The 22,296-nt window shown below is 40.9% G+C and overlaps 1 protein-coding gene across 4 annotated transcripts in view; it reads left to right on the top strand.

Annotated features, from left to right (window-relative positions):
- Positions 1 to 22,296, top strand: part of LOC102393847 (leucyl and cystinyl aminopeptidase) — a 104,185-nt gene that overhangs the window by 24,157 nt on the left and 57,732 nt on the right. For all 4 annotated transcript variants that reach the window (XM_006064453.4, XM_044947285.2, XM_006064452.4 and 1 more), the window contains one exon: positions 18,153 to 18,993. In XM_006064453.4, coding sequence (XP_006064515.1) covers positions 18,176 to 18,993 — 818 coding nt within the window. In that variant the 5' untranslated portion in view covers positions 18,153 to 18,175. The remainder of the gene's footprint in view (positions 1 to 18,152; positions 18,994 to 22,296) is intronic.

Raw genomic sequence — 22,296 nt, 5'->3', positions numbered from 1 at the left:
TCCTTGGAAGAAAAGCTATGACACCTAGACAGCATATTAAAAAGCAGAGACATCACTTTGCTGACAGAAGTCTGTATAATCAAAGCTATGGTTTTTCCAGTAGTCATGTACAGATGTGAGAGTTGGACCATAAAGAAGGCTGAGAGCCAAAGACTTGATGCTTTTGAAATGTGGTGTTGGAGGAGACTTGAGACTCCCTTGGACAGCAAGGAGATCCAACCAGTCCATCCTAAAGGAAATCAGTCTTGAATGTTCATTGGAAGGACTGATGCTGAGGCTGAAGCTCCAATAATTTGGCCACGTTGTGCGAAGAGCCGACTCATCGGAAAAGACCCTGGTGCGATGAGATGGTTAGCATCACTGACTCAGTGGACATGAATTTGAGCAAACTCAGGGAGACGGTGAAAGACAGGGAAGCCTGGCATTCTGCAGGCCAGGGGGTCGCAAAGAGTCAGACATGACTTAGCGACTGAACCACATAAAAGCTTCTACTTTTCTAAAATAGCAACCAATAATGGTTCAGTAAAATGGTCAGACACTGCACTGTATTTGGATAATTTCATAATCATAATGAGCAGGGGGAAGGAGGGAGTCCACCTTACTGCCTGTGATGGAATAGTAACACAGTGAATATGGTTGGACAAAATCAGTGTCTGAATATCTACTAAGTAGTGGCTCAGAGAACTGTGGGAACCGCAGCACGAGTGTCTGGCACGTTGTGGTAATTGTGTTCATCTCTGAGGCCATCCTGAACCTCAGTTCTTCAGCTCTGATCTAGAGGTGACTGTGATCAGAGCCTGTGAAGATACGGGGCCTGTTCCTGCACAAGGGGCTAGTTTAAGTTACGCCGCATGGAGCTGAAGGGTTTAGCTACTGCAGTTGAGAAAAATGTGAGTTTGAAACTTGGTTGTGCCACTTCCTAGCAAGTTCTTTCACCTCCCTGCCTCTTACTTCATCCATAGAATGTTGTGGGGATTAAATTAAATGAGATGACACCTGTAAAATGTTGGTTACTTAATACAGAACACTGCTAATTATTGAGCACTTGCTGTGTGCTAGGCTCTGTTCTAAATATTTTACATGGTGTCTCATTTCATTCTCACAACTCAGTGAGGTAGATCACTGTTATTATCTCCATTTTACAGATAAGCAAACTGAGCTTGGAAAGACGAAGTAACCTGCTCAAGGTTACACAGGAAGTGACAAAGCACTCTGGTTCCAGACACATTCGTAACTTCTCAGCTGTTTCCAGCCTGTTAGCATGTGCTAAACCCCTCAGTGAATGTTGACTTTTATCACCATCATTATTGGCGGAGGTGTTAAAATGGTGGGCGGTGGTTATGAACTTGGTCTTACTTTTTTCAGTATCTCTCCTGGGCTTGCTCTGGGACACCTGTTAGGCAGAGCATCCTCACATCCACTGATGAAGGAGCGAGAACCTCCCTCAAGTCAACTGCATCCAGGTCCTTGGTCTTTGGAGGAAAAGCCCACAGCTGCATGCAGGATTTTTGTGTAAAGAATGTAAAATGTCCTGAGTATACCAAGTGTTCCATTCTCTCCCTATGTGTCTGAGTTTAAATCTAAAATAACCAAGAGACCCTGCACATGTTCCCATTTCAAAGATGTCAGAGAATCACAGAACTAGTATGTACAGTATAATCTGTTGTTTTAGGAGGATAAATTAGTCTGTAAGAAGAGTACATCCCAAATATTAATGGTATACTGTGTGGATGATGGGTAAGTTAGTCATCTATTGCTACGTAATAAATTACAGAACTTAATGGCTTAAAACGGCAACCGTATATTGGCTTATGATTTTGTAGGTCAGCAGTTTGTTCTGGGCTCAGCTGCATGTTTCTTCCACCGTTCTTGCCCGAGGTCACTTGTAGCAGCTGTGATCTGGTAGCTTGATTGGTAGGGAGCTGGAAGATTTAGGATGGCTTCGCTCCCATATCTGGCAGTGAGTGCTGTCTGTTTGCAGGGCTTTTTTTTTTTTTTCCCCATTTGATTCCTCATCCACAAGTAGGCTATCTCAGATTTCTTCTCGCGGGGCTCTCCAGGTCAGCAGAAGAGAAATGGCGGATGCTGTGCTGCTGCTGCTAAGTCGCTTCAGTTGTGTCCGACCTCTTAAAACCTAGGATTGGAAATTTTATAGTGTTGCTTCTGCTGGCATTCCATTGCTTAAAACAAGTTACAAGGCCAGTGTGATTGGAAATAAAGTCTCCAATTCCTAATAGGAGGTCCCATGAGAGATTACTAGCAAATTTTATCCTGCTATCCAGGTTTTTTGATTTCACTATCTAGGGCCATTTCTAAGACACCTCAACTGTTGATAATTTTCATTAATTTATCACTGTTAGATCTTGACTGGTTAAAACATGATCTACACATGTTGGAAGGCTTTTCCTGTTTTTTGTTGTTGTTGTTGGTTTACATATAAAACATAGAAAATATAAAAACATCCAACTTACCTTTAATTCCACCTTCCAGAAATAACCACTAATATTTTTATTTTCAGTGTATCCAGCAAGATGACTGTTTCAAGTTCTGTAACCTGCCTCTTAATACTATATTTTGAACAGCTTTCCATGTATAAACGATGTAAATAATTTTTATGTATGCATAATATTTTACTGGATGTGAATATACCTATCGCTTGATGTTACATATGTAAGTTTTTTTTTTTTTCTTGCTATGTGAACAAGACTGCTGTAAACACTATACATATGTGTCTGTGCAGTTACTCTTAGGAGAAATTCCTCTTGTGGAGTTATTTGTTCAAAGAACGTATTTTAGGCTTTTGACATGTATTGATGAGACATGATTTTTAAAATTACCTGGTTCATTAGTAAGTATTAGCATTGCAGAGCTAGGTTCTTAAGCGTTACAGTGAAATTGTTCTTTAGACATTCACAAGTAAATGCATACATTATGGTTTGTGTTTGGGGAAATGTGTGTGCTCTTGACTGCCAAGATGAATTCTTAGGTGTGAGCCTTAGACTTATACCAGTTGCCTTTAACACGATCTCAAACAAAATGCATACTTTTTAAAACCTCGTTAAAAATGGAAACTAAAGAAGACTTCACATTCCTTTAGCATTTCATGTCAAAGTGTGTAAACGTAGTTGCTAATAATGTCTTACTGGCTAAAGCTTTTCTTTTGCCTCTGGGACCACTGACTAGAGTTCTACTTCTGTCTTCTTTCGTATCTCTGTGCTACCCATGGTGCACCTGTCATTTCCAGGTTCTTTTTTGTTTTCCCAAATGGTTTGAGAACGTTAACATTTTGCAGCCTGGGTGTAAACATTTTTCTAGGACAACCCACCCCCCCCCAGTCTTTTTTGTTTTTCCTGCTAATATTTAATTTGGTAGCAGTGTTATTTGGGAGTCACCTTTGTAGGGTCTTCCTGATGTATAACTCAGTTTTCATAGAAATAATTAAAAAATTTTTTTTCATTTAATACTTAATTATTCCATAACCATAATTATAATGTTAACTAGCATAAACTGCGGAGAAGGCAATGGCACCCCACTCCAGTACTCTTGCCTGGAAAATCCCATGGACGGAGGAGCCTGGTAGGCTGCAGTCCATGGGATCCCTAAGAGTTGGACACGACTGAGCGACTTCACTTTGATGCATTGGAGAAGGAAATGGCAACCCACTCCAGCGTTCTTGCCTGGAGAATCCCAGGGACGGGGGAGTCTGGTGGGCTGCCGTCTATGGGGTCGCACAGAGTTGGACACGACTGAAGCGACTTAGCAGCAGCTTAGCAAGCAGCATAAACTGATTTGTGAACAGACACTAATTCTTGGTAAGGATGCAGCTGCTTTGATGGGGGCATACATGCTTGAACCTTGTAGAGAGTAGCCCTTTAGTTGGAGACAGTGAGCAGTGGCGTTAGAAAATGTTGCAGAGAAAACAGAGAATGTTGCTTAATTTGGAGTTTTGTTAAGTGGGCATAGGTTAAAAGAACATCTACCTTGTTTGTTGAGGTAGAAAATGCCCTTTCTTTCCTGAAGGAAATGACTCCTCCCTGATTTATTAATTCTTGTTTTTCGTTTTTAATATTTATTTATTTGGCTGTGTCACGTCTTAATTGCGACACACATCTTGCATTGTAGTGTGCGGGCTTAGTTGCCCTGTGGCATGTGGGATCCCCACAGGGATCGAACCTGTGTCCCCTACGTCAAAAGGCAAATTCTTAACCACTGGACCACCAGGGAAGTCCTAATTCTTGTTTTACAATTCTTATGTTAAACTGCAGGTGTTTATTTGTTCCTCTTGTTGATCCTTTGCATTAAATTCTCTGTCTGAAGCATTTCATGGTGGGATTCTTTATGTGCTGTGTCCCTGTTTGGTACTCTCCTGGGTCATTGGCATTCTCTGGCAGAATGTCTCCTTTTCCTCTTAAATGTTCTCCTTGATAGATATTTAAAATAAAGTGCTTCATAGCTGCAGCGAAACTAGCAAGTAGTTCCACTTCTTTGCTCCCTTCCCTCTAGCACTGAAATGCTGATTTTTGCTCATTGGACCACCCAACTGCACAGAAAATAGCAGCTGTGATTAGACTCAGTAAATATATGCAGTGTAGAATTTGAAAATGGTAGAAAATTTATCAACTGAATGTTTTAGTTTATAAAGTAAAATCATTGTCTATGTTATATGCTGCCTTTTAGGTTATTTCAGCCAGAAAATGTTGAGCATTATATAAGTTTAAATTGTCTTCTTAGCAATTGTAACGGTCATTGGATATCTGAGTTTTATTGTGTAAGTGCATTTATAGCAAATGAGTGTGGCTTTTAGATACACTTAATCCCTAAGGATATTTTGGGAAGAGTTGTAGTGTCTTTACAATCAAGGCAGCTATTTGGCAAATATTTTAGGAGCTAGATGCCTTAAAAATGTAAAACCTGTGTATTAAAGTCTTTGAGAATCAGATATAATAATCTAAAGTTATCCTGTTCCACACTGGCTGAAGTCTGCCATGGACATTGCTGTTGCTGAGCCTAATTGACATCAAGGTCAGCATGAGGTTTCTAGACTCTTCTTATTTTATGAATTTATTTACTAATATATACTGTAATGACATTTAAGCATCATATTTTATAATAAAAGATGCGAGGGAGGAAATTATATTGGTGGATCTTAAAGAGAAATACTAGTGTGCTTGACTAAAAGGTAGAAGATCCATTTATTTGCTTATGATTTTGAAATTCCTACCCTAGTTAGGTAATACATTGTTGTTGTTCAGTCATTAAGTTGTGTCTGACTCTTTGCGACCTCCTGGACTGTAGCCTGTCAGGCGCCTCTGTCCATGGGATTTCCCAGGCAAAAATACTGGGTTGCCATTTCCTTCTCCAAGGTAGTATATTAGCAATAGACTATTAATACAGCATTAAATAATTTGCAAAGTGTTGTCGACCCACTTACCTTATTTGACCCCTATGATAAAGCAGACAGAGCAGTTATTATTCCCATTTTAACAGTGAGGAAACTGAGGTTCCAACACACATCAAGTGATGGAATCAGAATTAGAACCTCCAATTTCTCTTCACTATACTTTATGCCTCCTAAACCACAATTGATTTAAATTATATGCTGGCTTTGAGGAAAGAAGAGGAAATGTAGTCTGAAGAATCAGTGTCCAGTAAAAATGAATTGCAATGACTCACAGCTAATAATCACTGAAATAGTACTAAACCCAGCCTCAGAGCAGGTGTTAGAAGAACTTTCTTAACCTCATAGCTAGCATGTTAACCTTGTTTTATTCCAAGCTTCAGCTCTCAAAGATTTTATGAGTGAAAATGAACGTGATTTTAATTAATACTTCATTTTAATGTGTTGGGTATTGCTACTTTGATTTCAAGCTTATTGCAGGCTTCTGCCCTGGTAGGCACCAGGCACACAAAGGTGAATGAGATAAGAGCCCCTCCCTGGAGCAATTATCTAAGTGTGAAGCAAAATTTTAAATTATAGTTTACTGACACAGAAATTCTCTTCTCTATGGGATAAACCAGGCCTTGAAAATTTTCTAAACTGTCTCTTTCTCAACCTCTAATCCTTTGATAGGCAAAAAGTTGCCAGGATTAAAATGTATTTTGGAAAGTATAGGTAACACGTATTGGAACTCATCCTAAATGTGAGAGCTAGATAAGCATGTGTGCACATGTAGTGTGCACAAGTAGTGTGCACAGCTTCCATCTGCCAGGTTTGAGGGCTTCCAGCAGTGTGTAGCAGAGAAGGCAATGGCACCCCACTCTAGTACTCTTGCCTAGAAAATCCCATGGACGGAGGAGCCTCGTAGGCTGCAGTCTATGAGGTTGCTAAGAGTCGGACACAATTGAGGGACTTCACTTTCACTTTTCACTTTCATGCATTGGAGATGGAAATGGCAACCCACTCCAGTGTTCTTGCCTGGAGAATCCCAGGGACGGGGGAGCCTGGTGGGCTGCCATCTATGGGGTCGCACAGAGTCGGACACGACTGAAGCGACTTAGCAGCAGCAGCAGCAGTGTGTAGTTGGAGAGGGTACAGTGACTCATAATTCAGGAATGATTGTTTTGATCTCTCCCTGTAGTCTCTGTAGAACATTGGCAGGGCAGCCAGCATAATTAACACTGCACAATCTAATTATAAATAAAGCGCCATAGACAGTGGAACCAAGCAAGCCTGTCCTGGGACATCCTCCAGGTTGGCAGGATTGCTTTAGAATGATGACTAGATAATGTCAAGTTTGCTATAAATCAAGTTGCTTTTCCTAGATTGTCCAAGGAGTTACCCTACTGGGAGAAAGTAATATCGGTGGAAGACTCACTGGCTTCACTTTTTCAGGGCTCATTTAAGTATGTTATTATTGCAGTCCTTCTAACCTTTTCATCCCAAGAGAAGAGTTAGGCATCTTAATTTTTATGGTGTACAAACAATACTTTGGCCACCTGATGCAAAGAGCTGACTCACTGGAAAAGACCCTGATGTGGGGAAAGATTGAAGGTGGGAGGAGAAGGGGACGACAGAAGATGAGATGGTTGGATGGCATCACTGACTCAATGGACAGGAGTTTGAATAAACTCTGGGAGTTGGTAATGAACAGGGAGGCCTGGAGTGCTGTAGTCCATGGGGTCGAAAAGAGTCGGACAGGACTGAGCGATGGAATGGAACTGTTTTAGGGAGAGTAGTGGAACGGGTCAGAGTAGGACATTTGTTCCAGCAATGGTTGAATTGATTTTAAAAAGCTGAAAACCTAGGGATTTGAAAAGATTACACTGGACTAGTGTCTTAAAGAGGGCGGGGAAAAGAAAGGCTTGTGGGTGAGGAGAGTGAGGAGGGTGGGGTATGGATACAAAGATGAAGTGGCCACAGAAGCCATGCGTGCTTGAGGGAAACTGAGATGTTTGCAACATGCCATGGTCTCACTGTGGGTCAGAGGCGGAGCAGGCCCTGTGCACGGGGCTGCGTGTGCTTCCAGGATTTGTGGAAGCGTGGCTTAGCGCCAAGGACCGACTGAGTTTATATATAGTTTTGGGCATCGGGTCACTGAGATTTAGAACAAAGGTGCTAGCTATGTAGATTCCTTTCACAGAGCTGAAACCTGAACTACTGCTAGATGGTTGTGTTTCTGCATAATGAGAGTCAAGGTTGTCGTTACCCTAAATGAAGTCAGCACTTTAAATCCAATGCTTAAAAATGAGGCCTCTTTCCCCACCCCCCCCCACCCTCCCCCACCCATGGCATTTTTCCTATTGAGAAAGTACTCAGCTAAAATTTTAAATGGAAACTTAAAAAGGGGGTTCACTTGTATTCTTGGGCAGATTCTTTATCATGTACCACCTGGGAAGCCCCTTTCTTTTAAGAAGTAGCTCTCTGCTGCTGCTGCTGCTGCTGCTGCTAAGTCGCATCAGTCGTGTCTGACTCTGTGCGACCCCATAGACGGCAGCCCACCAGGCTCCCCCATCCCTGGGATTCTCCAGGCAAGAACACTGGAGTGGGTTGCCATTTTCTTCTCCAGTGCATGAAAGTGAAAAGTGAAAGTGAAATCGCTCAGTCGTATCTGACTCTTAGCGACCCCATGAACTGCAGCCCACCAGGCTCCTCCGTCCATGGGATTTTTCAGGCAAGAGTACTGGAGTGGGGTGCCATTGCCTTCTCTGAGCTCTCTAATCCATTTTAAATACTTAGTTTTACCACCCCACTCCCACATACACAAAAAAACATTCTCTAGGTTTCTATTTAAGACGAGGAGTAGAACATAAGTATTTTTGAAGGTAATGGCACCCCACTCCAGTACTCTTGCCTAGAAAATCCCATGGACGGAGGAGCCTGGTGGGCTGCAGTCCATGGGGTCGCTAAGAGTCAGACACGACTGAGCGACTTCACTTTCACTTTTCACTTTCATGCATTGGAGAAGGAAATGGCAACCCACTCCAGTGTTGTTGCCTGGAGAATCCCAGGGACGGGGGAGCCTGGCGGGCTGCCGTCTATGGGGTCGCACAGAGTCGGACACGACTGAAAGGACTTAGCAGCAGCAGCAGCAGCAGCATTATCACTGGCTAAATATTTCTGTGTTTTCCAGGTCTTCTTGAAAGAGGGACACGCCTAAGACTTTTGGGCTTGTTAAAGAGCACCTCTGTCTCTAGCTCAGGACCCAGTTCTGATCTGTCTCTGTAATGAGCCTAAATAGACCTTTGAGTAGTAGAAACTGCTCTTGGAGATCCAGCAGGACTTGATATATGTGGCTTTTTAGGCCAGTTTCTGGGAGAATATGAATTACAGCCAGTAACACTGCTTCCTTGCCCTCCACCAGTGTGTTTTGTTTGACTTTATGTTGTGACTCTGTTTTCTAGTTCATTGAGCTCTGCCCTTTATTGTTTCTCCTTAGGTTTCTACTTAGGTTTAATTTGCTTCTTTCCCCCCAACTTCTTAAGGGTAGAAACTTAGCTCATTGATTTTAAACCTTTTTCTAATATAGCAGTAAATTTCTCTCACATTTTAACAAGTTGTGTTTTTACTTTAAATATTTTCTGAATTCCTTGTGGCTTACCTTGGACTCCTGGATTATTTAGGAGTGTATTTTCTATTTTCCAGATATCTGTCTAGAGATTGTCTGGATTTACTATTACTGGTTTTTTGGTCAGAGAACATAGTCTTTAAAAAAAGACTAGTTTAGTCTTTTGAAATTTATTGAGATTTATGGCCCAGCATGTGATCCATCTTGGTAAGTGACTCATGTATTCTGTAGTTATTTGGTATAATGTTCTGTAAATGTCAATTAGGCCACGTTGGTTGATAGCATCTTTCACATATCCTGTTGCTTTACTTATTTGTTGCCTACTTGTTCTAACTAGTATGAAGAGAAATGATAAAATCTCCAGTTACAGTTGTGAATGTTTTTGTTTTGCTCTTGAGTTTTGCCACTCTCTGTTTATGAATTTTGAAGCTTTATTATTATGTACATGTATGTTTAAGAATGGTATCTTATTCTGATAAATTTCTCCTTTTATCATTATAAATTTCATTCTATTTTGTTAACCTATTTGTCTTTTAATTTTTAATTCATCTCTTATAGACAGTGTATAGTTCAATCTTGGTTGTTTAAATATGACAATCTCCGCCCTTTCGTTGGCTGTTTAATCCATTAATAGTTCATGTAATTATTTATGTAAGTGGGTTTAAGTCTACCTTTTTGCCATTGTTTTCATTTGTCCCTTTTTGTTTTTCTCTTCTAATGCTTTCTTTTGGATAATTGGCTATTTTTTAATACTTCGTTTTATTTATTCTATTAGTTTCTTTGCTATGCATGTTTTAAGTTATTTTTTCATTGATTATTCTAGGGCTAATAATATGCAACCTTAACTTTTTAAAGTCTGTTTATAGTCAGAATCGTATCACTTCACATTTTACCCCTGACTTTTCTTCCTACTTCACACCTCCAACCCCTCACTTGACACATCCATTTCATCTTCTCAATTCACAAATATAATTTAATATAACTCTCCTTATTCACCTTCTCCACTTTTCATGCTCTTGTCATATCTTTTATTTCTGTTCAAAACTACTTGCATGTTATTCTTGTTTAAAAGAGTCTTTTAAGGAAACTTTAAGAAAAATAAAAAATACAAACTTACTTTTTGGTAACTTATTCATCATTTTGGAGAAGGCAATGGCAACCCACTCCAGTACTCTTGCCTGGAAAATCCCATGGACAGAGGAGCCTGGTAGGCTGCAGTCCATGGGGTCGCTAGGAGTCAGACACAACTGAGGGACTTAGCAGTAGCAGCAGCAGCATTCATCATTTTTGGTATCCTCCTTTCCTTCCTGAAGACCTGAATTTCCATATGGTATTGTTTCCCTCCATCCTGAAGTACTGTTTTTTTTGTAATTTCTTGAGAAGAACTTTGTCAGCTTTCATTTTATTTGAAAATATGTTTATCTTGTTTTTGAAGGATTTTTCACTAGATAGAGAATTCTGAATGGAATTTTTTTTTCCTCTAGCCCTTTAAAAATGTTCTGTCATCTCCTGGTCCCCATTGTGGTGATGAGAAGTTAGTGTTCTTTGCATTATTTTTCTCCTGTATGTAACATATTGTTTTGGGGTCCCTTTATTGATTTTCTCGTTATCTTTGATTTTCAGCAGTTCAACCATGAATAAACTAGATATGATTTTCTTTGTATTTATTGTCTTGGGAGTTTGATGAGCTCTTTGGATATGATAAAATAGTGTTTTCATGAAACAATACAATTTTAACAATTATTTCTTCAGATATCTTTTCTGCTTTTATTCTCGTGGTCTTTTTTTGGGGGGCTCTTAATACATACGTGTTAAACTGATACTGTCCTATAAATGTCTGATGCTATGTTCATTTTTCTGCAACTCTTTTTTCCTCTTTATTCCTCAAATTTGTAATTGGCAGTGATCTGTCAAGTTCATAGACTCTGTCTTCTGCTATCTCAAATCCACTCTTAAGTCTATTCAGTGACCTCTATTTGAAATGGACAACCAACTAGCACATGCAATTCCACTTAGTGTTATGTGGCAGCCTGGATGGGAGGGGAGTTTGGGGGAGACTGGGTACATGTATAGCTATGGCCAAGTTGCTTCGCTGATCACCTTAAACTATCACAGCATTGTTAATTGGATATACTGATAAAAATTGAAAAAAATATCTATTCAATGACTTTTTCATTTTAGTTATTGAACCTTTCGGTCCTAGAATTTCCTTTTTTTTTTTTCCCTCCCATTTGGTTCTTTTTTCTAGTTTTGATTTTTTGAGATTCCTATCTGTTCATATATTCTTTTCTATTGTTGTTTTTAAACAGAATGTCCTTGACTTTTTGAGACATATTTATAATAGCTGATCTAAAGTTTTTACCTACTTTAGATACTGTGTTTTTAAAAAATGGCTTTGTAGGGTGTTGATTTTTGTTTTAGTAGGTGGTTTAGTTACTGACTGATCTTCTTGTATAGGCTTAGCTTTATATTTTGCCATGGCTGATCTGTGGAAGTCTCAAGGTTTTTCCCCAGGCCCCTTTACCTTAGCAAGGCTCATCCTCCAAATTCTGTTTCTGCTGTGGATTCTATTAGGGCTTAGTTTTAGGCTTTGTTAGCCTATGTCTAGAGTAGGCCTTATCCTGGGGTATGTTTTTACTCCTAAAGCAAAGCCTTCCTAGTGTTTCATGCCCAGAGTGTTAATGAGTTCTCTTTGTTTGGACTGGGTTAGACTGCCAGTCTTTACCTTAAGTCGCTTGACCTCTCGTATTTCTGTTAACCTTAATACAGCCACTCTTTTGTAAGCCCTATGTAGTTACATGTCCTGCATTGGTTAAAGACTCTCAGGAAGCCCTTATACAAACTTCTGTGGCCCCCTCTGTATAACTCCCTCCTCCCCAGGACCCTATCCTGCCTCCCAGCCCTCCTCTGCCTGGAATCCAGCTCCCTGCACTACAGTCAGGAAAATACCCCCAAGGCAGAGCACCAAGCAGATGTGGCCTGATGACCCTTTCCTTCTTCCGGAGGTCACATTCTTGCCCCGTCTCTTAGCTGGTACCTGAAAATAGTTGCATTATTTTGTCCAGTTGTTTATGAGAGGAGGAAAGGTCTGGGACCAATTACTCTGTCATACTGGAGGTGGACGTCTCCCACGGCAGTTTTACATGCATTAAAGTGAACTTCAGGGTAGCATGAAAGGGCAAAATAAATCTTAGTCACTCTTGGAACCAAATAGGTAAAGTGAGCTTACGGTGTTCATGAACCGGACCATTTCTCTCTGATCTTCCCACCTCCCACCCCTAATTATCCATTCACTTGTCTTCTGTCTTCTCAAGGGAGACAAGGAGGGTGAGGGGAAGGGAAGAGAGAATGACCTTACTTGGATCCTGCATCCTGGGCTGTGACCTTGGGCCTGTCAACTGAAAAATTAAGTGCAGTTGGTGAAAATGCACTGTTATTAGTGGTAGAAGTAGGAATGCATGTCGGACTCTGTTTGTGTTTTATGACACTGTTTGTACCTTGTGGTATACGCAAACAGGATGTTACCAGAAAAGGGACACTTAAAACTTCTTCCAAACTTATATACAGTGCTAATGACTGCCCTTCAATGGTGAGAGACTGATATATCTAAACTCCTGACTTAAAGTGGGCCTTGTGGTTATAGGGAAGAGGTTTTCTTTGAGTGTGGTTGGGGGGTTGGGTAATGTTTTGCTAGATTAGACTTGTATAGAAGAATCACTTTTTTTGTTATAAATTCTAGTCTTTCTATTTTCTTTTGCACCTTAAACTTCTTTAAAATAAAACCTCTTTTTGATAGAAAAGGACTGCTCATTAGAGAAATAGTTACTTTAGTTGATAATTAGCTATCTTTTTCAGAAATTGAATGGTTTCCATTTAGAAATCATCTAGAAGATATAAATGCTGTCTCACACATGGAGCTTTTCCCTCTATTTAAATATGTCATAAGGGCCTCAGAAGAAGAATAATCCTTCATTGTTAGGGCCTAGTTTGAATATCGCACGTTGCTGTAGTACCTAATTGAATATACCAATTCTTGTATCTGCCCAACAAGCCTTAATTTAGATTAGGTTTATTCTTTTAAAGTTGTTTTGGCTTGTTGATTTGAAAATACATCCTTTAAAACTTCATTTTCTCAGAAAATGTGATAGCAATTTAAAGGGATTAATGTCTGTGGGAAGTTTGCTCCTTTTATTTGACTCTTGACCATGTCGTTTGCCGTAGCTTTGCTTTCTGTCCTGTTTTCTAAATTGAACACCTCGGTTAATCACTTACTCTTTGTGTATTTTCCCCTTTGTCTCTCACCACATCCTCCCTACATGTTTAACCCTGGATTAACCATCTGCTCTCCCTTTCTTTTTTTAAAAAAAGTTTTCACTTGCTTTTTATTTCTAATTATGGTAAAATGCACATAGATGTGCAAATACACACGTAGGTTACTTCCACCTTAGACACAGGCCAACAAACAAAAGCAAATGGATTTAACACTTCTGTATGCCAGTTTTCTTTTAGTTTGACCTTGTGTTTCTTTCTTGATGTACAGCTGTGTGCTCAAAAGAACTGCCTGCAGCACTTACTACCTGGCTTTGTTAACTTTCCCTTCTTTATTTGGGCCTCTGAAGTCAGGCTTTCACTTGCCCGGCTCCTCTGAAGTCACCTCATAAAAAGTCACTGGTTCGCGGGTTGCCAGATCTAGTGGCCTCTCTTTGGCTTCATTGTATGTGACCTTCCTAAGGCATTCAACACCAGCCGCTTCCTTCTTCATGGACTCTTCCTTTGCTTTTTACTGTCCTGATTTTCCTGCCTCTGGTACTTCTCCTCCTCTGCGGCCTCTCTCAAATAGTAACGCTCTCTGATGCTTACTTCCCTTCAGGAGTCTCATCTATCTGCATGATTTTAATCCTCAGTTAAATAAACACAGCTAATTCTGAAACCTGAATCTTCCACCCAGATCCTTCTTTTGAGTCCAGGCCCACATAACATAATCCTTGTAACAGACTTACAAAGTAGTACTGTTTTCCATATTTATAGGTGAGGAAATTGAAACTCAGGGATGTTTGGTAACCTGTTTAAGATCAAGCAGTCAGTGGAAGAGCCAGGGTTTGAAGCTCTGTCTTACAGTGAGGCTTTCAGTGCTTTGCATGCGTGTGTGCTCAGCTGTGTGTGACTCTGCGACCCTATGAACTGTCCTTGGGATTCTCCAGGCAAGAATACTGGCGTGAGTTGCCATTTCCTCCTCCAGGGGATCTTCCCACACCAGGGATCAAACCCCCCGCGTCTCCTGCACTGGCAGGTGGATGCTTTACCACTGAGCCACCTGGGAAGCCCCTTTACTGCTATAATATGCTATTACGCAATCGTCTCCACTTGGCTCTCTGTCAGATAAGTATGTCATGTCCCATACCAGATGCCATCTCGTAACTCCATTCTTGATGTTCCCTTCCCCCCCTTCCCCCCAGAAAACCAACAGGGGAATATGAAGCCTGTGTTCTCATCTCAGTGACTGGCATTCCCTCTTCATTATCCAAGCCAGAATGTGCATAGGCGGTTGACATAAACTTCCTTCTGCAGGCCTATCTCCATCATCCTTCTATCTCCATCATCCAGCCCAGCAGAGCATCAGTTCCTGTGTATTCTCACTCTTTAACGTGACTTTTCATCCATTTTTCCCTCTTTTTCACTTCCACTGCTCCTGTCATAGTTGTTAACTTTGTATCCACCTGAGTTACCAGTAATGCTGATAGTCCAGCCCATTGCTTCTCATATGACCTGAGCTGGAGAATCAAGATTCCTGGTTTTTTGGTTTTTAATTTTTAATCTGTTGTAGAAATTGTATATCATATAAAAAATGAATCATTGGAAAATCGAAAAAATATACGCTCCATTTTTAAATTACTGAACTTGTTAAATGTAACATTACTGTAAATCTGCTAAAAAAGTTTTAAAATATCAATATTCTTCATGTGGCCTATTGCAGATGGATAACAAACAGTTTTCAGATTGGTGCTGGTCCACGGGAGCACCAGTTCGCAGTATCTGATGAAAAGAAATATCTTCCATTTTCTTAGATCATAACCACGTGGGCCTATGTTGTTTGAAACTGAAATAGTTCAACTAGGACCTTCTTTGCCTTGGGCTTATAGATAGCTTGTGTATGTAGATTTAAGAAGTTTTAGAAAATTTCCTGTTTCTTTAGGCTCCCTTCTTTAAATACAAAAAAAATCCCTTTAGAGCAACGGGTAGTCATGTGTTACCCTCAAATTTTAATGCTGAGATCAAAGTGTACTCACTTAAGAACCCAAAGCAAGATTTCTTAAATAGGCTCGGAAGTACAGTCTTCATGGGCTACCTGTAATAAAAGTATTTTTCCTTGGTTTGATATATTTAACTTGATATGATTGTACATGCATACAAAAGTTTGCTTCTAATATGCAGTAAAAATATGGCAGATGAGGTGGTGTGCTCTATTTCTGAAAGTTTAAAATTCCACATAGATATTAATCTGATTGGGTGATAAATAATTAAATTAGATTATCTGGATGTGGGCAGGCATCTGACTAAGCCCCACTCAAAAGATTGGAAGTTAATGAAGTGCAGACAGGAGATGCTAAAATGGTCAGACTGCAGGATACCCCTTGGCTTTAAACAGGGCATGGCTGAGGAATCAAAGACACAAAGATGAAGTTCTCGGGGGGTGGACTTCAGGCATGGGAATGCTCTAAATTATTAAGCTGAGACTATACATGAGAGTCCCTTGGACTGCAAGGAGATCCAACCAGTCCATTCTGAAGGAGATCAGCCCTGGGATTTCTTTGGAAGGAATGATGCTAAAGCTGAAACTCCAGTACTTTGGCCACCTCATGCGAAGAGTTGACTCATTGGAAAAGACTCTGATGCTGGGAGGGATTGGGGGCAGGAGGAGAAGGGGACGACAGAGGATGAGATGGCTGGATGGCATCACTGACTCAATGGACATGAGTCTGAGTGAACTCCGGGAGTTGGTGATGCACAGGGAGGCCTGGCGTGCTGTGATTCATGGGGTCACAAAGAGTCGGACACAACTGAGCGACTGAACTGAACTGACTGAACTGATATTTACAGTTAGTTTAGAAATTTATTAAATTAAACTGTACTGCTCCAGTGTTCTTACCTGGAGAATCCCAGGGACGGCGGAGCCTGGTGGGCTGCCGTCTATGGGGTCGCACAGAGTTGGACACGACTGAAGTGACTTAGCAGCAGCTCAGACCCCATGGTTGTCTGCATTAGGCCTGAGAGAACATGTGGGCAAATGCCTAAGAGAACATCATCATTCCATAGGAGATAAAAAAGTCAGAATGACCTTTTAATGAAAAAGCAAATGAAGCAACCAATCTGCACCACTGTACCAGGTACTTAAAACGACCACAGGAGGTGGGAGGGGGGTTCAGGATAGGAGGACACGTGTTCACCCGTGGCTGATTCATGTTGATGTATGGCAAAAACCGCCACAATATTGTAGCTATCCTCTAATTAAAATAATTAATTAAAAAAAAACTACCACAGAAAATTTCTAACTACTGAGATTTTATTAAAAGTTTTACAAAAAAGTTTTTGAGTTCCATTATGGTAATATTCGCTCTGTTAATGAAGTCCGTGAGTCTCAAACACAATCAGCTATAAAACAAAACACAATTATGTCACAAGAAGTTGGAGCACTGAAGGATGTTTAGGAGGTTAAATTCCCAAAGCAGAATGTTATAACTGTCACCTTTTTTCCATTTCTAGATCATTCATATGAGATGGGTAGTTGGCAGATTGCTGAACCCATACACCTAGAAAGTGATTAAAAGTTTTATTCAAAGAAAACTATAAAAGTAGCATCAGTCAGTCAGTTCAGTCGCTCGGTTGTGTCTGACTCTTTGCGACCCTGTGGACCGCAGCACGCCAGGCCTCCCTGTCCATCACCAACTCCCGGAGCTTACCCAAACTCATGTCCATGAAGTCGGTGATGCCATCCAACCATCTCATCCTCTGTCATCCCCTTTTTCTCTTGCCTTCAACCTTTCCCAGCATTAGGGTCTTTTTCCAGTGAGTCAGCTCTTCACATCAGGTGAATAAAGTATTGGAGCTTCAGCTTCATCAGTCCTTCCAGTGAACACCCAGGACTGATTTCCTTTAGATGGACTGGTTGGATCTCCTTGCCCTCCAAGGGACTCAAGAGTCTTCTCCAACACCACAGTTCAAAAGCATCAATTCTTCAGTGTTCAGCTTTCTTTATAGTCCAACTCTCACGTCCATACATGACCACTGGAAAAACCATAGCCTTGACTAAAAGTAGCATAGGTTTTATAAATTTGGGGATGGAGAGGAGATAGGAAAAGGCAACCTCACGGGGGTCTCTATGCCCCCCCAAAAGTGAGAGGAGCAAGATGAAATGAAAATGTATTTTTGAAAGGTAATAAAGAGAAAGGGAAAAACAAGAAAATAACTTTTCCTTAATTTTCACTGTAGCAAGTTAAGATGAGCTGTGGAATAACAGGTGTTCACTCGGTGGACTAGGGTGGGGGAAATGCTGACAGTACAGGCAAAGGGACCAGCAAGGAAAACAGACATGGAGGATGAAATAGAAGAGCCGCCTGGCTCGTCTCAGATGAGTGAGCAGTCTGGGGTGGCCAGAGCACACGCCGGGATGCTGTGTCCAGTGCTGCCGGGATCTGACCATGAAGAAGCCTTGGACCAGTGCTGCTCAGACTTGTTGTCATTCAGTCGCTAACTCTTGTCTGACTCTTTGCGACCCCATGGACTGCAGCACCCCAGGCTTCCGTGTTCCCTCAGGACAAGGGCCCAGGTTGTTGGGTAGGAGTGTATTAAAGAAATCAGTATTTAATCTCAGCTGTCTTTTTTTTTTTTTGATACTAGCCTGTGTATTTAGCTTTCTTATTTCATTACTGTGATATGTTGTTACCTATAATTGAGTTTTTAATGAATAATACCAGAATATTATAAGCGTCATCTAATTCAGTAGCTCTGAAATAGAAATAAGTCTCAGTGATTTAAAAAAAAATCCTTAGATTAAATGTGGCCTTGCTAGTAGACCTTTTATTATGCCCTATCTCCCCTAACTCTGTGCCTGGTCCTTATGTTTTGGTGTTTGTTTTTTTTTTTTTTTAGATCGGCTTCAGCTCCCCAGGAATATGATTGAAAACAGCATGTTTGAGGAAGAACCAGATGTGGTGGATTTAGCCAAAGAGCCCTGTTTACATCCTCTGGAGCCTGATGAGGTGGAATACGAGCCCCGGGGTTCACGACTGCTTGTGCGGGGCCTCGGTGAGCATGAGCTGGATGAGGACGAAGAGGACTACGAGTCGTCTGCAAAGCTTCTGGGCATGTCCTTCATGAACAGGAGCTCGGGCCTCCGAAACAGCGCGGTGGGCTACCGGCAGAACTCGGATGGGACTTGCCCAGTGCCCTCTGCTAGGACCATAGGGGTCTGTGCTTTCATCATCCTACTTGCTGTTGCTTTAATCGTGGCGATTTACTTCCTGCCCAGGTGTACCTTTACCAAAGAAGGCTGCCATAAAAAAAACCGACCCGTGGAACCGACTCAGCCCATCGCAACAAATGGAAAGTTGTTTCCGTGGGCCCAAATCAGGCTGCCCACTGCCGTTACGCCAGTGCACTATGACCTGACCCTCCACCCAAACCTCACCTCGATGACGTTCAGGGGTTCCGTGACGATTTTGCTTCAGGCCCTTCAGGCCACGTGGAACATCGTTCTTCACAGCACAGGCCACAACATTTCCAGAGTGACCTTGATGACCGCAGTTTCAAGCCAGGAAAAAGAAGTTGACGTCCTGGAGTACCCACTGCATGAACAGATCGCCATTGTTGCCCCCGAGACCCTGCTTGAAGGGCACAATTATACCTTGAAGATCGAGTATTCGGCAAACATATCTAGTTCTTACTATGGGTTTTATGGCATCTCCTACAGAGACGAAAGTAATGAGAAAAAGTATGTAGCCCTCTTCAGTGATTCTGCTTCTTTGCTCTCTGATGACTTCTGCAATATGGATCTCTTTGCCCACATCAGTGACATTGACTGCAATTATTATTATTATTATTTTTTAAGAGATTAGGTGCAAAATAATAGAATGGTGATTTGAAAGAGTATACTGTAGCTCAGACGGTAAAGAGTCTGCCTGCAATGCAGGAGACCTGGGTTTGATCCCTGGGTGGGGAAGATCATCTGGAGAAGGGAACGGCAACCTACTCCAGTATTCTTGCCTGGAGAATCCCATGGACAGAGGAGCCTGGTGGGTTACAGTCCATGGGCTCACAAAGAGTCAGACACTACCGAGCAACTATCACTACTACTCCTCTTTCAGTCAAAACCCTGAGCGGATATCATGACATATGTCATGTGTCATGGTGGAGGTAGGGGCTTGCTGACGGAAGGAAATGGCTAAAGATTATATCAGTTACATTCTCAGTTGCAAGAACTTACATTATCTTGAGCTTTTCATATCTTATGAATCTAGTTTTTGTCCCCTTAGAAGGTCTCTATGTGAAGCAGAGTGGAAAATATTGATTATCCCTTAAGACTTATTTTGCTGTTATGTGGAACTTTTAGGAGGTGCTTACTGAGATAGAGAAAGGAAGCATTAAGTGCTGTAAACTTACACATATATGATATATATCACTTTTAGCATCTTTAATTTTTGCTGCTTTATTTATTTTTTTAGTGCCACTTTATTTTGGATTTATGATGGAAATTTTTTTTAATTTATAAAAAGGAAAAATATTTAATATATAACAATGTAAGAACACAAATCAACCTGAAATGAATCATCCCAACCCTAAGTGCACACTGTATCAAGTCAGTTTTTTCACTCTTTAATATTTATATGATTAGTCTACTTTTCTTTTTTTTTTAATTTTTCTTTTTTTTATTTTTTAACTTTACAATATTGTATTGGTTTTGCCGTTTTAAGAAAGAAATTTTAGAGAGAATTTTAATTTTAAAAAAGAGACTTAAAACATAAAATTCCTAGACTCCCCATTTAGACCACATATTTTGTTCTTTGGCACGCTGCAGTCCATGGGGGTCACAAAGAGTCAGACACGACTGGGAGACTGAACAACAACAACATTCTTTAACATTGTTTAACCTTAGTGTTCAGAGATACAGCTTGAATTTCTGGAAGGATGCGGAGCACAGGTGCATACAGGTCATTCTTCAGTAGCAGTAATGACATTTCTCTTACATGTCCACATTCCTTGTCAGATCTGCCTAATGCTTTGGAGCATTCTCTCATATTCCTTTGCAAACCAGTGAATTACTGATGCTGGCCATTTGGCTAATGCATGTTGATATGTTGAGAAGAATAGATGAATATTTTAAATCTAAAGTGTTTTGGTCCTTCTTAAATAGAGAAAAAGATAAGCAAAATCTTTACTCCTATTCAGATAAGTAATTTTTCTCTTTCCCCTTAATGTAATGTTTTAAAAATAAATGGCCTACTGGCTCTCACCGTGAGATCTGACATAAAAAGCAAATTTAAGTTGCAGTGGTAGCTTGGGGCTTCTTGGCTTTACTTCTCCTTCTATAATCTCCATCATCCTCTAGGAATTATAGGATATATATAGAAACAGTGTTCTTAGTATGTGGCAAATCTTTGAATAAATCCCCTAGTCATGTCTTCCATTCAGATTATTGCCATTGGGTTCTCTTGGGCCCGCCTATATGTAATGGGAAGAGTGGTGGTCTTGGATATTGTCACTTGTTGACTCTTGCTATGGGCTGGATTGAGTGGTGAAAAATGCTAGAGAAATGGAAGACAGATGCTTACAATTAAGAAATAGAGTATTTTCTCAAACTCTGCTGTTCCAGAAAACATATATAAATTTATTTACTTACTGGTTCCATAAAATGAATGCCCCACCTAATTGTATATATTGATACAAGATAAAAGTTTAAAAGATTATTTATACCTTTCAAGGGATCTGAAAACTATAATTCAAGACAAAGTAACTAAGGAATATACTCCTTATCGATTGGAAAATCAAAGTGTGTGTAAATGTCAAATGTACGGACACTGCTTGTGGTAGAGGAACTTTAACCTGTGTCGTCTATGAGGCGGAGCTGGTCAGTAACCTTGCAGTTAAATCTAGAAGTTGTTGACCATAGACTTAAGGTTCTAGATAACAAACTGATACTAAACAAACTAGTAAAGAAATTTAGGGTGGGGATGTGTTTTATTTCTTTGTCCTTCCATCTCTCAGCGTCGTTTTCTTGAACCCTCTAAGCATCTTCTTAACTAGACCTCTGACCACTAATCCAACCACAGCTCTCCCCTTCTCTTTCCCTCTTCTTTCACATAGGCTGCCAGACTAGTTCTAGAAGCACAGACCTGACCATGTTGGTCTTTGGTTTATGATCCTCCAGCAGTTCCCCATTTTCAAGATGACGTAGTTCAGTTTCTTCCTAGATCTGGGAGTTTTGGTATCTTTTTCTTTTTCTCACAGCCCTCACCTGTCTTCATGAACTTCATGTGCACTTTCTTGGATTCCAGTGATAACGGCAGCCCGTATTTACTTGAGAACTGAAGTGCTAGAAACTGGTGCAAGCATGCTGTATGTTTAGTTTTTTATCCTGTCAAACTCACGAAGGGGTAGAAATTATATTTTATTCACTTTTCAGATGAGGAAGCAGAGGCACAAGAAATAACTCGTTCAGCATCTTTTGACTAGCAAGTAGCAGAGGGGAATTCGAGTCCAGTCATTTTAACTACAAAGACCACACATTCTTAACCGCTGTGGTACCCTGCCTCCTTCTTCACCCATTCACACCTCTTTACCCATTGTTATCACCAGTGCTTCGAATTCCTTTACCTGACCCTCAGCTAATTCATAAGTGTCTTCAGTGCTGCTGGAGGTGGTGCTCAAACTGCAGCTAGTATTTCTGAAGGCAAATGCAGTCACTAATCAGAGAGTAAGCTTTGTGGTATTCAGCTTAGGTTGTTCAGTTCAGTTCAGTTCAGTCGCTCAGTCGTGTCTGACTCTTTGCGACCCCATGAATCGCAGCACACCAGGCCTCCCTGTCCATCACCAACTCCCAGAGCTCACTCAAACTCAATGTCCATCGAGTTGGTGATGCCATCCATCCATCTCATCCTCTGTCATCCCCTTCTTCTGCCCCCAATCCCTCCCAGCATCAGTCTTTTCCAGTGAGTCAACTCTTCGCATGAGGTGGCCAAAGTACTGGAGTTTCAGCTTTAGCATCAGTCCTTCCAAAGAAATCCCAGGGCTGATCTCC

The sequence above is a fragment of the Bubalus bubalis genome, chromosome 9 (genome assembly GCF_019923935.1).
Source record: "Bubalus bubalis isolate 160015118507 breed Murrah chromosome 9, NDDB_SH_1, whole genome shotgun sequence".
Taxonomy (NCBI): Eukaryota; Metazoa; Chordata; class Mammalia; order Artiodactyla; family Bovidae; genus Bubalus; species Bubalus bubalis.
Note: the sequence above shows the minus strand (reverse complement) of the source record. Positions and strands in the feature narration are given on the sequence as shown.